This window comes from Haemorhous mexicanus, chromosome 1 (assembly GCF_027477595.1).
Source record: "Haemorhous mexicanus isolate bHaeMex1 chromosome 1, bHaeMex1.pri, whole genome shotgun sequence".
Lineage (NCBI taxonomy): Eukaryota > Metazoa > Chordata > Aves > Passeriformes > Fringillidae > Haemorhous > Haemorhous mexicanus.
The window spans coordinates 45,537,630-45,551,720 of NC_082341.1; the positions used below are offsets into that span (position 1 = coordinate 45,537,630).

The 14,091-nt window shown below is 48.5% G+C and overlaps 1 protein-coding gene across 1 annotated transcript; it reads left to right on the plus strand.

Annotated features, from left to right (window-relative positions):
* Positions 1 to 618: 618 nt before the first annotated feature.
* Positions 619 to 8,774, plus strand: TMEM42 (transmembrane protein 42). Its single transcript, XM_059848178.1, has 3 exons — positions 619 to 732; positions 5,379 to 5,525; positions 6,334 to 8,774. Exons 1-3 carry the CDS (start codon positions 619 to 621, stop codon positions 6,472 to 6,474), a joined length of 402 nt encoding a protein of 133 aa, XP_059704161.1. The 3' UTR covers positions 6,475 to 8,774.
* The last annotated feature ends 5,317 nt before the right edge of the window (positions 8,775 to 14,091 follow it).

Here is a 14,091-nt window from a genome sequence, read left to right on the forward strand (position 1 = left end):
CTGCCACTAATCCTATCGTTCTGTTTTCTGGCTAATTCATACCCTACTAGTTTTGACCACAAGCACTGGGGTAAAAGGGTATAAAGAGGAAAGATGTGTCTGGTCAAGGGTAGAATATACCTAATGATTTACTACATTATTTGGCTGAGGGAAAGAAGAATTTCCACCACCTTACCTATTTTAAGCTGTAGATTTGTTTCCGCTTGAGATCTGATGCAGAGAAATAAAAAGCTGACCTTAAAGGGCAGACGTGTTGGCGTGTGACTAGAGGTCAGAACTAGCACGGATGAGGAGCAGCACAGAGGGGTTAAGCAAGGGTGCTTTTATTTGCGACTGCCATGTTCTAGGTTTACAAGTGTTTCTTTCCTGCCTCTTTCTGAACTGCCTTCATGTCGGCAGAGGCCTTTTTCTGTGTTGTACGTGGCCACAGCAGGAGCGGCGTTGTCGTGCGGCCCCGTGCTTCTCTGTTTGTTTCCATAAAGCCTTTATTTCCCTAAATCCTTTGTACACAAGCGAACACAGCCCACATGCCCTTCCCCCCCAGCCCGCCCGCTCCCGGCCGGGGCCCGCCCGTGCTGGGCGGTGCTGGCGCTGCGCGGGGCCGGGCCGGGCCGGGCCATGCGGGCGGGGGCCGGGGCGGCGGCGGCGGTGGCCGCGGGAGGCCTGGGGGCGGCGGCGGCTGCCGCGGCGAAGCTGGCGCTGGGCTCGGGCGGGGAGGCGGCCGGCGGCCCGGTAAGGAAGGAGCGGGCGGTGCTGGGCGCCCCGAGCTGCCGTACGGCCGCCACGCAGGCGCCACTCGGCCGTGAAGGGGAAGGAACGCGCTGATCCTTCCTCCGGCTCTCCCAGGGGCTGCCCTGGATTTGCAGGGAAAGGGGGGCGGTGTCGGAGGGCGGAGCCGTGACTCAGCCCTGGGGGAGCCCGGCCTGGCGGGGCTGAGTAATGCGCCGTGCCGACGTCAGCAGCGCGGGCAGCGCGGCGGGGCTGCCGGGCGTGTGAGGAGAGCGAGCGTGGTACGGGAATGCCCCGAACCAAGCCCAGCTCTGGGAGCCCATATCCAGTCCTTCCACGTCAGTGTTACTTTAAAGCAGGATGTTAGTATGACTGAGCATCAAATGCTTCTCAGCCCACTGTTTTGCTCATAGTAGCGCCCTTCTCTCTTATTCTGCCTTTGCTCGGCCCTAAGCAGAGCAGAGAGGTGGAGCCCTTGATTTCCTCTCTGCTTCTCTTTGGGTGTTCATCATCGGTGATGATCTTTATCTCGGTCGTGTTTCACAAACCTCCGTGTGCTTGCGGTTACATGGGACTGCTGGCCCTTCACCGCAGGGGTGGTGTCCTTACCTCCAGGAGTAACCTTGACCTCTGGCACAGCCACGGCAGAGGGGGAGATGGGCACCAGGTTGTGTGTGAGTGGGGAGCGGGAAGGCAGAGTACATGTGTCCTAAAAGCACTTTGGGGAGACTCATTTAGGCATAGGTTGTTACTCACATGGCAAATGTACAAAAGGGAACTCACAAAGGGAAGCTAGATCTGAAACAAATCCAGCCTCGCTCAAGGGGAGGGAAAAAAAAAAAAAAAAAAAAGGAAGTTGACCTGTGTGATTTTTAGAGAGAGTTAAAAAGGCAAAAACTCAGTACCTGCCAATCCTGTTGATCGCTTCTGAGATCTCAGAAAGGAGAAATGGAAAAAAAGAACCTCCTGATACTTTTCACTCTGCCCAAAAAAAACCCAAATTTTGCTCTGTACTGAGAGAATGGCAGAGCATGGAATTACTGAAAATGCTGACAGCATTTTGTTGGAGTATTTTTCTCTGTTGAAATTTATAAAAATATTGCCCATTTTTATGGGGGGGCAGGGGTGGGGGAGGTTGGTACTTCTTTTTTTTTTAATGTGCTATGACAAAGTATTCTGTCGTTGATGTGAAGTGTTGCCAGAAGTTCAAGAGAGATTATCCCTCCCCTCTACTCAGCCCCAGTGAGGCTACACCTGCAGTTTGGGGTTGAGTTCTGAGCTCTCCACTGCAAAAAAAGAGATGGAGCTACTGGAGAATCCAGCAAAGGCCCATAAAGATGATGAAGGGATCAGAGCATCTTTTTGGTGAGGAGAGGCTGAAAGAGCTGGGACTGTTCCTCCTGGAGAAGAGAAGGTTCAGAGGGATCTTTTCAATGTGTAGAAGTACCTGCAGGGAGGGCGCGCAAAGGATGAAGCCAAGCTCATTCCAGTGGTGCCTAGTAACAAGACCAGAGGCAAAGGGCATGAAATGGGCAGTTCCCTCTGAACATCAGAAACTGTGGGGGTGACCAGACACTGACCCAGGGTGCCCAGGGATGTGGTAGAGTCTCCATCCTTGGAGATACTCTTGTACTGTCCAGACATGGACCTGGGCAATCTGCTGGAGTGATGAGGTTGGAGCAGATGAATTCCAGAGATCCTTTCCAACCTCTGCCATGCTGTGTTTCTGTGACTGTTTCTTTTTTATGGGCAGATTGGTTTGTTTTGGTTTTCAGGTCCACTCCAGGTGACAATTATTAATTAAATTAATCAGCTTAGCTGTAAAACTAGCCAAGTTTTATGTAAATGCCATAATCTTCCTAGCAGTTTAAATTGCATGGGACTGTAGATGGATAAAGTATTTCAGTGCATGCATGTGGCAAAGGCATTTCTGCAGAGCAGCCATGAGGTGACAGAGATTCAAGGGGTTTTGTGTTGGAGGAAGAGCTACAGAAATCCCAAAATAAATGGGATTGCAGCCATCATTTGTGCATTGTGGAACACGGCAGCAAAAAGTGTATTAACACTTCTAAGAGCTGATGATGCAGGGTAGCAGGATACTCCACAGCACCACAGGGATGGATTTCCTGGCCACAAGGATGTGCTGTGGTGGCCCAGCCTGAGAGCAGTGTGACCAGGAAGGGTCATTGCACTTGAACAAAAGTTTTTCTTTGCTTTCTCCGCTCCCCTGCCAATCTTCATCTAAAATTACTTCTGCCACTTCAGAAGTGATTCTGGATTATCTGAAATGTACACTGAAATTAATCTTTGCTTAGAAAAGCAATCAGAACAGTAATCCTTGACTCATTGGGGTGGCTCAGCTGAGTCCTTAGCAGGGGAGGAATTTATCTCCCTCCTTCCTTGTGGGGAACACGTGGGGGTGTTTCTGTCTCTCTGTCTGCGTACCGTTGTGATGACCACTCTGCTGCCCTGGGCACAGAGAAACTTCACCTTTCTCTGATAAACTTTCCTTCTGGGCATGTGCCACCTGCAGCTGATTTCCCTGGCTCTGCATTAGGTGATCAGAAGAAGCCATGGGTTCTGGGTCACTTTTGAAGGTGACATAGTTACTGTGATGGTGGAAGCCAGCTTTGCTTCACCACCAGTAGTCTCAGACTAGCTCAAGTCTGGCAAGATCTCTTTAGTCCAACCTTTGCTTACACATTATCTTCTCCAGTTAAGTTTTAAATACTTAGAAGGTCAGAGAGCCCTTGACCTCCGTTCCAGTGCTTGATCACCTTTGCTTTTCCTCATAATGAATTTCATTTGTTCCATACTTCACTTGATGCCTCTTCTCATATCCTGATGGACCTTGGAGAAGAGCCTGGGCTCCATCCCTCCACACCCTTGGGCTGATGGTTGAAGGCAATAACAAGATTTCTTAAGGCTTTTTTTTAACCTCGGCAGCATATTTCTGCTCCAGAAATACACTGGAGTTAGGTGAAACACAGAGAATTGTTTTCCCCTCTAATCCCCACTCCCAAGTCTGCTTACTCACTAGAGGTTGTGTGGATGTACGTAACTCCCTGAGGAAAGTCAAACTGCCAGGTCGTACAGGCAGTGAAACTGGGAGGGAAACCCCATCCTGTGGTGAGCCCTAACACAGCAGAAGTTTTCTTCCTCAGAGGAGCAGTAGTAGCTGGACATGTTTGTCCCTCTTATCCATCCACACAGGGTTTGCCAGGGTGCCAGTGGGAAAACAAAGTGATTTACTGGAGGAATCATTCTGAATCTTTACTGTTGTCCTGATTAGTTACAAAAGTTGGCGACCTTTGCCACAAGTGGGGCGAAATGAGGCTACACACCTGCACCATCCCTCACTGGAGTGGGATTAGCCTCTGAGAGCTTGGATCAGCCATCTAGCATGGATTTTCTTTGCATTGTTTTCCTTTTAACTTTGTACTTGCCATATCACTTGATTCAGAAAACTGTGGGCTCCCCCACTGCTTATAATTAGTAATTTCTTCTTCTGAGTGGGAGCAGAGCACAGATGGTGGACACTGTTGATTTGGGCAGCTGGCAGGAGGACACTACAGCCATTCCCACAGGGCAGGTGCCACCTCTGAGCTGTACTTGTTGGTGGCCTCAAACTTGCATTTCTCTCTGCCTCAAGATGGATCCCACCATGGACTGAAAGGTGGCAGGCTATGAAGTGGTGATTGCTACGGGTGTAGACAAAGCTTTGCTTTCACTTGTCACTGTGAGAGTTGTGATCTGCCTGCCTGTGATCTCCCTTGGTGTCTTCACATCAACTACATGGTACCCATGAGCTGGGGAGATGGCCTCAGCTGCTTAGACTAGAAAGGGATGGGGGGCACTGTGAATGGTGCTGGCTTTTTAGGTGCAACTGTGCCCCTTTTTCAGAGTGAGGCAGTTACACATCTGGTCAGGTTGTCTAAGGAGGGAGATCTTTCTTGAGGCCTTTGAATTCAAAATTGGTTTTATTGCTACTAAATGCTAGAGCAGAGACCCCATCAATAAACTTCCCTACTCTCCAGTGAGAGTAACAAGGCAAAAGCCACTCCTTGTGCAAAAAAAGGCATGAAGCCACTCAGCTCACTCTTTCCTCCCAGAGATCCTGCTCTACCCTCACTGCAGCAGTAGGGCAGGCCAGGTCCTGGGAGCTCGTAAGGACCAGTGCTTTGGGTCCGCCCAGATCTTGGCTCACATTCACAGCTGGGTTCTGGAGCACACACAGTGCCAGCATGTACATCTGTGGTGTTTGTCAGACTGAATTTGACCCTTTTCCACACATCAAGTGATAAGTGAAGGGCATTTATGGGCGTTGTGTGTGGCACCACTTAATGAACTGGAGAGCTTTCTGCAGGTTGGCTTCTGGCATGGCAGCTGCTGCACACTACCCTAACACTTCTCAGGTTGTAGTGTGAGGCTGGGCTTGCAGCAGGACATGGCCAGCTCACAGTCTGTCCGGAGCTGTTTCCTTGTTTCCATTTCCTTTTGTGATTTAATGTATTCATCTTTGTGTAATACCAGCCATAATTCAGTTTTAAAAGCCCACACCATTAGGTTTGGCTCCAAAGTGTGCATGAATTATTGAGGTTGAATAAGTGGGAGGTGAAATACACAGAGTTTTCCATTTTGTCCTGCAGCTGCCAGTGTTGCTTCGTCTCAGCTGTGTTGGCCTGGTGTTTGTGTGCAATGCAGTGATGTGGACAGTCTTCACAAAAGCGTTACGACTCTCCTCCTCCTCAGCTGCTGCCTCTGTGACAACGACAGCCTCCAACTTCATCTCTTCGGTGAGTAGACTCCTTCCCCAGACACTGAAGCCTGAGGAGCACAGCGAGGTGGGAATGGCCACACTGGTTGTAACTCATCTCCCAGTGCACCCAGCATCGCTGACACAATGGAAGAGTTACAGGCAGATGGGAAATGATTGTGTCAGGCCTCGGCTGCTCTGATAGCTGTTCACAGCACAGGTGATGGAACTTCCCTGAGTGGTGCAGGAGAAAGGGTGCTGCTGCATGCCTTGCAGCAGCAGCACAGTTTACCAAAGTTTTCTGATTGCCAGTGGGAGCTGGAGCTGGGAGCTTTGCTTCATTTTGCTTTTCCTTTGCAGCACCTCACTTGTGACAAGCCAAAGTCACCCTAGTTGGGTCTGAAGATGCATCACTTCTAGTGACAGAAGAAAGTCTTTGACCCACAGGTTTTTTCCACTTGCTTTTTGCTTTTGACAGAGTCCACCTTGTTTCTGTGCTCCAGCTGGCAGACAGCTCATGATGGTGTCCAATAATCGACAATCATAATAAATGCCCAGTCAGTGGGAAATTTGGCTCCTGAGAAGTGCTGGGAAGGCAGCAAAGCACATGTGCATCTATCGAATCTTGCTTAGGAACCACAGTATGGCTGTGCTTCCAGGCTGCTGGTGGAGTTGGTCATCTCCAGCATCATCTTCAGCAGCCATTCCTGTTGGTCATCCCAGTAGGAATTTCCTCAACCAGGTTTTTTCCAGGGCCATCTCTCCCAGAAGTCCTCACAGCTCTGGCAGCACAAGAGGCCTTGGGGCAGCTTGGCTCAGCAAAGCTTTTTGTCTCTCTTTTCCTTCAGGCTATCCTGGGAAGATTGCTCTTTGGGGAGACATGGACACCTCTGTGGTGGGTCGGCCTCGCCGTGACGGTCTGCGGGCTCATACTGCTGCACACAGCTGCACCCCAGCTGGTGCCAGTCCCAGCGGAGAAGAAGGAATGATAGCTGCTGCAGGGGTCACAGTGCCATGCTGCCCCTCTCCAGCCTGTCTCATGACAGCACCCCCAGTCCCCACTGGCCTCTGAACATGTCGGCCACCGAGGTGCTAACCCCTGCTCACTGCTCATCTGCTGACTTGCAAAATCGCATTTTTCCTGGTGGTGTTATGGTGGCAGTGACAGCTCGGAGGGAGCTGGTCAACTCTGAGTCAGTATTGTGAAAATTAGGCCAGAGGCTTATCAGCCACTCCTCCTCTTCACACCCTGTGGCTGTGGAGCTTTCCCAGTTAGGGGAATGCTGAAAGTAAACATGGTGTCTGTGGAAGGTGCTTGTGCAGCAGTATTTTTCCATGAAAGGACCTATTCCAAAATAGAAGAGCAATCAAAATTAGATGCTGAAGGCAGCTGTTATTTCTGCTCTGCTGTTCCTGACTCTGTCTCTTGAAATGGTTCAATGCCCACTGCTGCCTGTAAGGCTGTGGAGACTTTCATTAATTCCTTCAGTTTCCTCTATCAGTCACATACCCCTCTGAACTTGCCATTTGTATGTGACATCTAGATTTTCACTTACCCATTCCTGACATGTTAGTCACTATAAGGTTGCTGCTCTTTCCTTTAAACCCTTACCCAGAATAGGGTTTTGATCACCATTCCTGCTTTGTGTAGGTCAGACTAATTTTGGGACAGTTCAACAGGCAACCTGCTTTCACTTGGAGTGTCCGTGTTCAATACATCCCTCATCCCAACTCAAGTTGACAATTGCTTTAATGTTTGGTAAAAGGGAGTTTCTCAAGCCATGTTTTTCCTACACCTCTGGATGATGCTTATTCCCATTGATGTGATGTGATCAACCAGATCACTGGTATCTGCTAAATTTTGCATCAGTGATTACTCTGTGTTCAGGTGTCAATTTGGTGAATGTGTCACACATCATCATTTGTAAGGTATCGGCTTAATTCCCCTGCCCACTTCTTTTTTTAACTCCTTGGAAATTCTTCAGTTGGAATTAAGAAATATAATCATACCTATAAATCTATGCATCATGGTGGTGATATTGCTTGCTTGCTCTGGGCTTGCCAGGTTGTCTCTGTCATCTTGTAATGACAGAAGGTGAGTCACGGTTGTGGCATGTGCAGAAAACCTAAGGACACGACTCTGTGAGCATCTGGATCTGAACCTGTCAGATCTGTATTTGAACCTGGCAGATCTGTGCTGTGTCAAGTGTAAAATAGACTTGTGGATGGAAATGCTACTGGAGTTCAGATTATGCCATCTTTGAATCAGAAGAGTCTCTGTCTCCCAGAAAAGTCCAAGAGCCATTTACTCTGTTCACTGTCATTTTAGCTCACCACATCTGGCAGCCGTGTCCCAAGAGTGGCAAAACCTTCTTTGACAGGAAGACTTGAGAGCCTCAGTGTGCTCTCAAGTCTTCCTGTCAAAGAGGGGAGCTGCATATGTGGTGGGGGAGAGCGCTCTGAGTGCCTTCCCTCCCTGCCACCGCGGGTCTTTGCATCTGGGGAGCTCTCTGAGTGGCAGCAGTGGTAGGATGGGACACATCCAGTTGCCTGGAAAGCTGGGACCTGACACAGGGACCCAGCATCCCTCATAGGTCTGCATATGACAGCCAAGAGCCATGCATTTCTAAGTACATCAGGTCTCCTCAGATCTTCATAGATAATGGAAAATTAATGAAGCCTGGTTTATTTGCCCTTGTTTTTAACCCTCAGCCAGCTGTAAGCCATGGCTGCCTTCATGCAAACAGCAGTAGAAGGACCAGGCATTCTGGTTAATTTGGCTGTTGTCCCATTTCCTAATAAACCATTTGGAAAGCATTTTAACATGGACTGTCTCAAAACTGACATTTCTTTATTACAGTCGTTGTTGGAGGTCAGGGTTTAGGAGGTGTTTCTTTGGAAGCAGAATGTGTACAGAAGGTGTGAGCAGCACTTTACTTTGTGGTGCTCCCTTTAAGGTGGGTGAATATAAACAAGGGCTGTAAATTCTCTCATACATACTTGAAGGTGGGAACAGAAGTAAGTTTTTCACCAATTCCCATGATAAGGAAAGATTGCCAAGCAGGGTTCATTTTATGGAGGAAACCCACCCCTCTTGTGTACACAAGAGTTTGGCCATGTCTGCCAATGTGGCCGTGGCTATAAGAAAAACTGTAATCACTGTGCGGCAAAGCAGTGTACTTCTGATAAACCATTCATATGGGATCATCCAAAATGTGGCTGAAGATAATTAGAAAAAAAAAAAAAACACAGAAGGGAATTTCCAAAATAAAACTGTGTCCAAAGCTCAGTGGCTGATTTTTTTTATTTTTAGATATTTTAGACCACACACACAATAAAGCAATGTGAGACTAACAAATGAGCTGTGTTTGACAAGTCAGTGGCTCAGATGTGGCGGACCTTGTAAGGTGGCTGAAGATCATGGCCAACTCCAAGACCTTGGTTTACCAGGGTGGAAGGTGGGTTACCTTTATGTGGGAACTACAGCAGTGTGCACGCGTGAAGTTTTTGCTCAGTTGAGGTGTGGTGGTATTAGAGAAGAGTCTTGGGCACATGTTTCCAGTCAAATTCCCGCAAAATCTCACAGAAACACAGTGCTGTATCTACAGCACTGGTGGATAGGGACAAAGCCACGGACATTGTCTGCCTGGGCTTGTGCAAAGCATTAGACACTGTCCTGCACCACATCCTTGTCTCTAAATTGGAGACATGGATTTGATCCCAGGCACACCTACAAGCTGGGCAGAGACATGACTGACAGCAGACTTGTGGTGAAGGACTTTTGGGTGGTGGCTGACCAGAAACTCAGCATGAGCCAGCAGTGTGGGCTTGCAGCCCAGAAAGCCAAACAAATCCTGGGCTGCATCTTAAGGAGTGTGGCCAGCAGGTGGAGGGAGGTGATTCTGTCCTTCTGCTCTGCTCTCGTGAGACCCCACCTGTGGTGCTGCATCCGACTCTGGTGCCCCTGACACAGGCGGAACATGCAACTGTTGAAGCAAGTCCAGGAGGCCACAAACTTGATAAGGAGACTGGAGCACCTGCTGCAGGAAGACAGGCTGAGAAAGTTGGGGCTCTTCAGCCTGGAGAAGAAAAGGTTGCGTGGAGACCTCATAGCAACCTTCCAGTATCTGAAGGAGGCCTACAGGGAAGCCAGAGAGGAACTCTTGATCAGGAACTACAGTGATAGGACAGTAATGGGGACAAATTGAAAGAGAGGGAATTAAGGTTAGATGAAAGAAATCCTACTGGAAGAGGTTGCCCAGAGAAGCTGTGGATGCCCCATCCCTGGCACTGTTCAAGGTCAGGTTGGATGGAGATCTGAACAGCCTGGTCTAGTGGAAGGTGTCCCTGATGCTGGCCAGGTGTTTGGAACTAGATGATCTTTAAGGTCTCTTTCAACACAAACCACTCTATGATTCTCTCACCTCCCAAGGACTGGTTGTAATGAGTGTTTCCTGCACCTACCTCTCATTCTCAAACACAATGTTTTGTTTTTCAGCATCTTGTTCATCATCAGGCATGCCATACCATGTCATACTTTTCAAGAGTAGAAGAAGCAGGTGCTGCATGGTTAACAGGAAGGCTCACAATGACACTCAGGAAGATTCAAATAAAAATATTTGAATTAATGGTGGGAAGCAGAAACAGAAAAACAGAAAAATGTTGTATAAACAAGGTCCAGGAGTATTATATTCTAAGGTAAACAATGTCTCATATACCTTTACAAGGAACAAAGCCAAATGAAATTACAGTTTCAGTTGAACCATAAACCATAATTTGACTGATTAGATAAGGAAATATACATAAAAACTTTTAAATGTCCCTGTTGTCATTGACAAGGAGTCACTGAAAGTTTGTGCAGCATCTCAGTCACAGCATTTATTGAAATCACTTGAAGGATGGTATGTTTGCCTAGGTAATACTTATTTGAAGTACATGCGATAAATAAGTTTGGTAGATTGTTCTGCTGAGTTTGGTATATTCAAAATTTCCAAGGAATTTGACTCAGTGCTCTCTGCTCTCTCTTCAGAGACCTTAAATGATCACATTGCAAGAGTGTCCCACATGCACACATAATTACACGATCTTGCAAGCAGTGGGGTGTTTTCGAAGAAGGAGGTCCTGTGACACAACATGCCAGAAGAGTGGCTCTGACCTTGTCTGGCACAGAAAAAAAACATTAAATTAGGAATAAATGGGTACTAATCCTGACGTGTTTGGGGTGCTGTTCTTCAGAAGAGTGGCAGCAAACCTTCCTTTTGGGGATCTGAGAGGTGCAGAGGGAAGTTGCACAATATGGGCACTTACCTACAGCAAGTAGTGTGGTGCCTGCGGCTCACTTGATCTTGGAGAAAAATCTGGGGTGAGCTCAGGTCAGTGGTAAAAGCCTTCCCAGGAGAACCAAGGCTTTGTCCCTAAAAATCAAGAGTGTGGAGTGTTGTACCATGTGACTTTTTAATGGAAAGGATTGAAGAAGACAACATTCCTGTTAATGTTGTCCTTCCGGAGGACAGAACAAAGGTAAAGTAACACCTTTTTGCTTTAGGCAGATGGTTGTTGGGCTGTGTGTTTCAGTACCCTTTCTAAGGCAAGTCTCTTTCCAGGTATTTAGCACCAAAAAAAAAAGTCAGCTATTTGCTTGTAAAGTCTGAGATGGGTTCCTGGGCCATGAGCAGGGAGGAGGGGGAAGCCCTGTGGGTTGGGCAGGGGCAGCCAGCCCCAGTGGTGCTCTCAGAGTCCTAACATAGTCAATGGTTCTGCCTGGAGTGTTTTATCCAGTGCTGGACCCCCAAATTCAAGAGGGGTGTAGGAAACTGATCTGGCTCAAGGATTCCAAGATGGCATGGGTCTAGGAGGAGAGGCTGAGGGATGTGGGCTGGTTGGAGACAAGGAAGGCTCAGGCTGACCCAATTAGCCTTGGACAGGAGTTCCAGAGGCAGCATAGAAATGGCCAGTACTACACAAGGTAACAGACACAGGCTGTCTTTTACGACTTTCAAGCTGGCCATCAGGGGAAAAAATGTCACTAGGTTAGTTGCCTATACAAGCAGCTGAGTCCCTGCTCATGGAGATTTTCAAGACTCAGCTAGACAAAACTTCTAGTGACTCAATCTAGTGTTGGTGACCATCCCATCTGGGCAGACAGATGGATTTCCTGTGACCTAGGGGCCAATTTCATGATCACCACCATCTGTAACTGGAAACTGGTTTGACCTTTTGTCTCCGTGTTTAGTAGGTCCCATTAAATCCTGCTGTGCAATAGAAAGGAGGTTCCCCCTTGAGGCACCATGCAGACCTAGGCTGCCAGAGGCTTGTACTCTTGCAGTGTTAGCCATGGCTCCCAGGGCTGGGCAGGGCTGACCAGCTGCAGCTCCCCAGCGTGGGGTGCCCTGAGGGAAGACCGGGAAGCCTGGATCTTGTGTTACTCCATCCTGTGGCTGTGTGCTGCACCACAGTGACCCATGCCCAGTCGCAGCGCTTGGCACACACAGGAGACTCTTTGCCCTGGGAGCAGCCAACCAGCCAGCCATACTATTCACTCTCCAACCAAGTTTTTCAGTTTCTGACTGCTTGATAACATTATTCGTTGTTTCAATTTCCCCTTGAGGTTTAAGGAAGGCTGTCTGTGAGTGGCTGTACTAATTGCCAAGATTTCCTAAGCAGCTCCCTTCATGCCCTTGAAGTCCGGAGGGATTGCTGGGTTAAAGCCTGAGGAACTCCTGGGTGGGGCCTCCCACTCCCAGTTTGCTGGGGGGAGATGATGCACACCCTGCTTAGCCCCTGCACAGGTTTTGCAGAACACAGAGGCTCCACCGCACCCCGAGGGGATAAATCCATGACAATGGAAATAAGCGAAAGGGAAGGGCTGCAAGGAGTGGTAGTAGGTGGGGTGCTGTAGATGGTGCCACCACTTTTTGTACATTTTGAACCTGTTGCTCAGTCTCGTTTTCCTCAGAGGTCACAGTGAGCCTGTGAGAGTCGGAGCTGCCTGTGGGAGTCGGGGCTGGGGCTCGGCCGTGTGAGCAGCTTGGGGCCTCCCTTGGCACAAGCAGAGCATCTCTGGTTTTGCAGCGAGAGGCGAGAGTTGGACAGCTCTGCTTGGCACTGGGACCTGCAGTGCACAATGTCTGAACAGCAGGACCCTAATTGCTTTCAGTAAATTAAGGCAACACTTAGGGAGAAATGAGCAGTGCCCCAGGGAAGGATGAGGCATTACAAATATATTTTTTAATGCCAGTTGACTGTTTCCTCATCCAGATAGGAGGTAAGTTAAGTGACTTTTTCCCTTCAGGACACTCCAGTGTTAGGCAATCACAAGCATGATTCTACTAGGAACCAGTGTTGCATTAAAATGCTTCCTAGAAACCCTGGTAGTCATGGAGTCGAGCATCATGAGCTGCTCTGAAGGACAATAGCCTGGATGCCGTGATGAGGGGTGGGTGGGAATACTCTGGCTTGGTTGCTTCTCAGGGCTAATAGCCACAAATCCCTTGGCTCAGTCAGTCCTGCCATACCCGGAGATGGCCACTTGATGGATGCATTCAGGGATGGGACAAAACCTTTGCACCTCATGTGGTTTTGGTCTGCTCTGGTGCAGCACATGAGCCAGATCCCCAGCACTGTGTGGGACCATCTCCGCCTTGCAAACCTTGGTCTAGGAAGTTTCTCCCTTCCCACCACGTGACAATTTCAGTTGCACTGCTGGCTGGCGGGAATGCGGCATGGCTCAGTGTGACCTGTAGTCTGTAGACCGTGTACATCTTGATGTATATAGACACACACCCACACAGACAGGTGGGAGAAGCTGTTACACCTCCCCTGCAGAAAGAAATGTTACTCGAAGACACTGGCATGCAAGTTTCTGTTTTCTCACTTAGACATTTGCAACCTAACACATATCCTGTAGGTGGGAAGGTATTCTTTCAGCATTTTCCTTGTTCGCTGGAGCTGTTTTTAATACATGGATAAACTATTTTAATACATGGATAAACTATGATTCAATATTTGCGCTGTTGATTTCCTTGCCCTTACCATTTATTTTTTGCAGCCCTCTTTTGCTCTATTTTTCCTCGTACCTTTTCATATTGTTTGCTTTAGGTGTAGGCTGTGGGTATGTGTTCACACTGCAATCAGTCAGTGTGGTCATACCTGCAAGCAAGTTCATGGGTCAGTGGCAGTAGGGTGGAAACAGCCCTGGAATAACTACACCCACCCACTTGTTGGACCCTTTTCAAACACACACTGTAGGTTATGGGATGGCATGGTGAGGGGTGTCCCCATTTCAGGTCTCTGGATGGGATGAAGGTGTGAGGAGGGAGTTGGCAGGCTAGGGCCATTCAGACTTCAAAAGAGACCATAGTGCTTTGTAATAGGGGCTGAGAAGACCTTAAGTTGCATGCAGAAAGTAAGCTAGAATAATGGAGAAGGAGAGCTGTCAATTGTCTCCTCTGCCACGAGGACGGGGGCCACAAAGGAAGCTAGCAAGTGTCAAAGCCAAAGGAGCTTCCTCTTCTTGCAATGTGTCATTTGGATGAGGAACTCCTGCCTGCAGGAAGCAGCAGAGGCTAGATGGTTCATCAGGTTCAAAAAGTGGGCAAATATTTTTA

Excerpts from the sequence above, each read along its gene's own strand:
- TMEM42 (XM_059848178.1), top strand. The coding sequence starts at position 619 with ATGCGGGCGGGGGCCGGGGCGGCGGCGGCGGTGGCCGCGGGAGGCCTG. Across the intron at positions 733-5,378 it reads GGGAGGCGGCCGGCGGCCCG|CTGCCAGTGTTGCTTCGTCT; the intron begins GTAAGGAAGGAG and ends TTTGTCCTGCAG. Across the intron at positions 5,526-6,333 it reads CCTCCAACTTCATCTCTTCG|GCTATCCTGGGAAGATTGCT; the intron begins GTGAGTAGACTC and ends CTTTTCCTTCAG.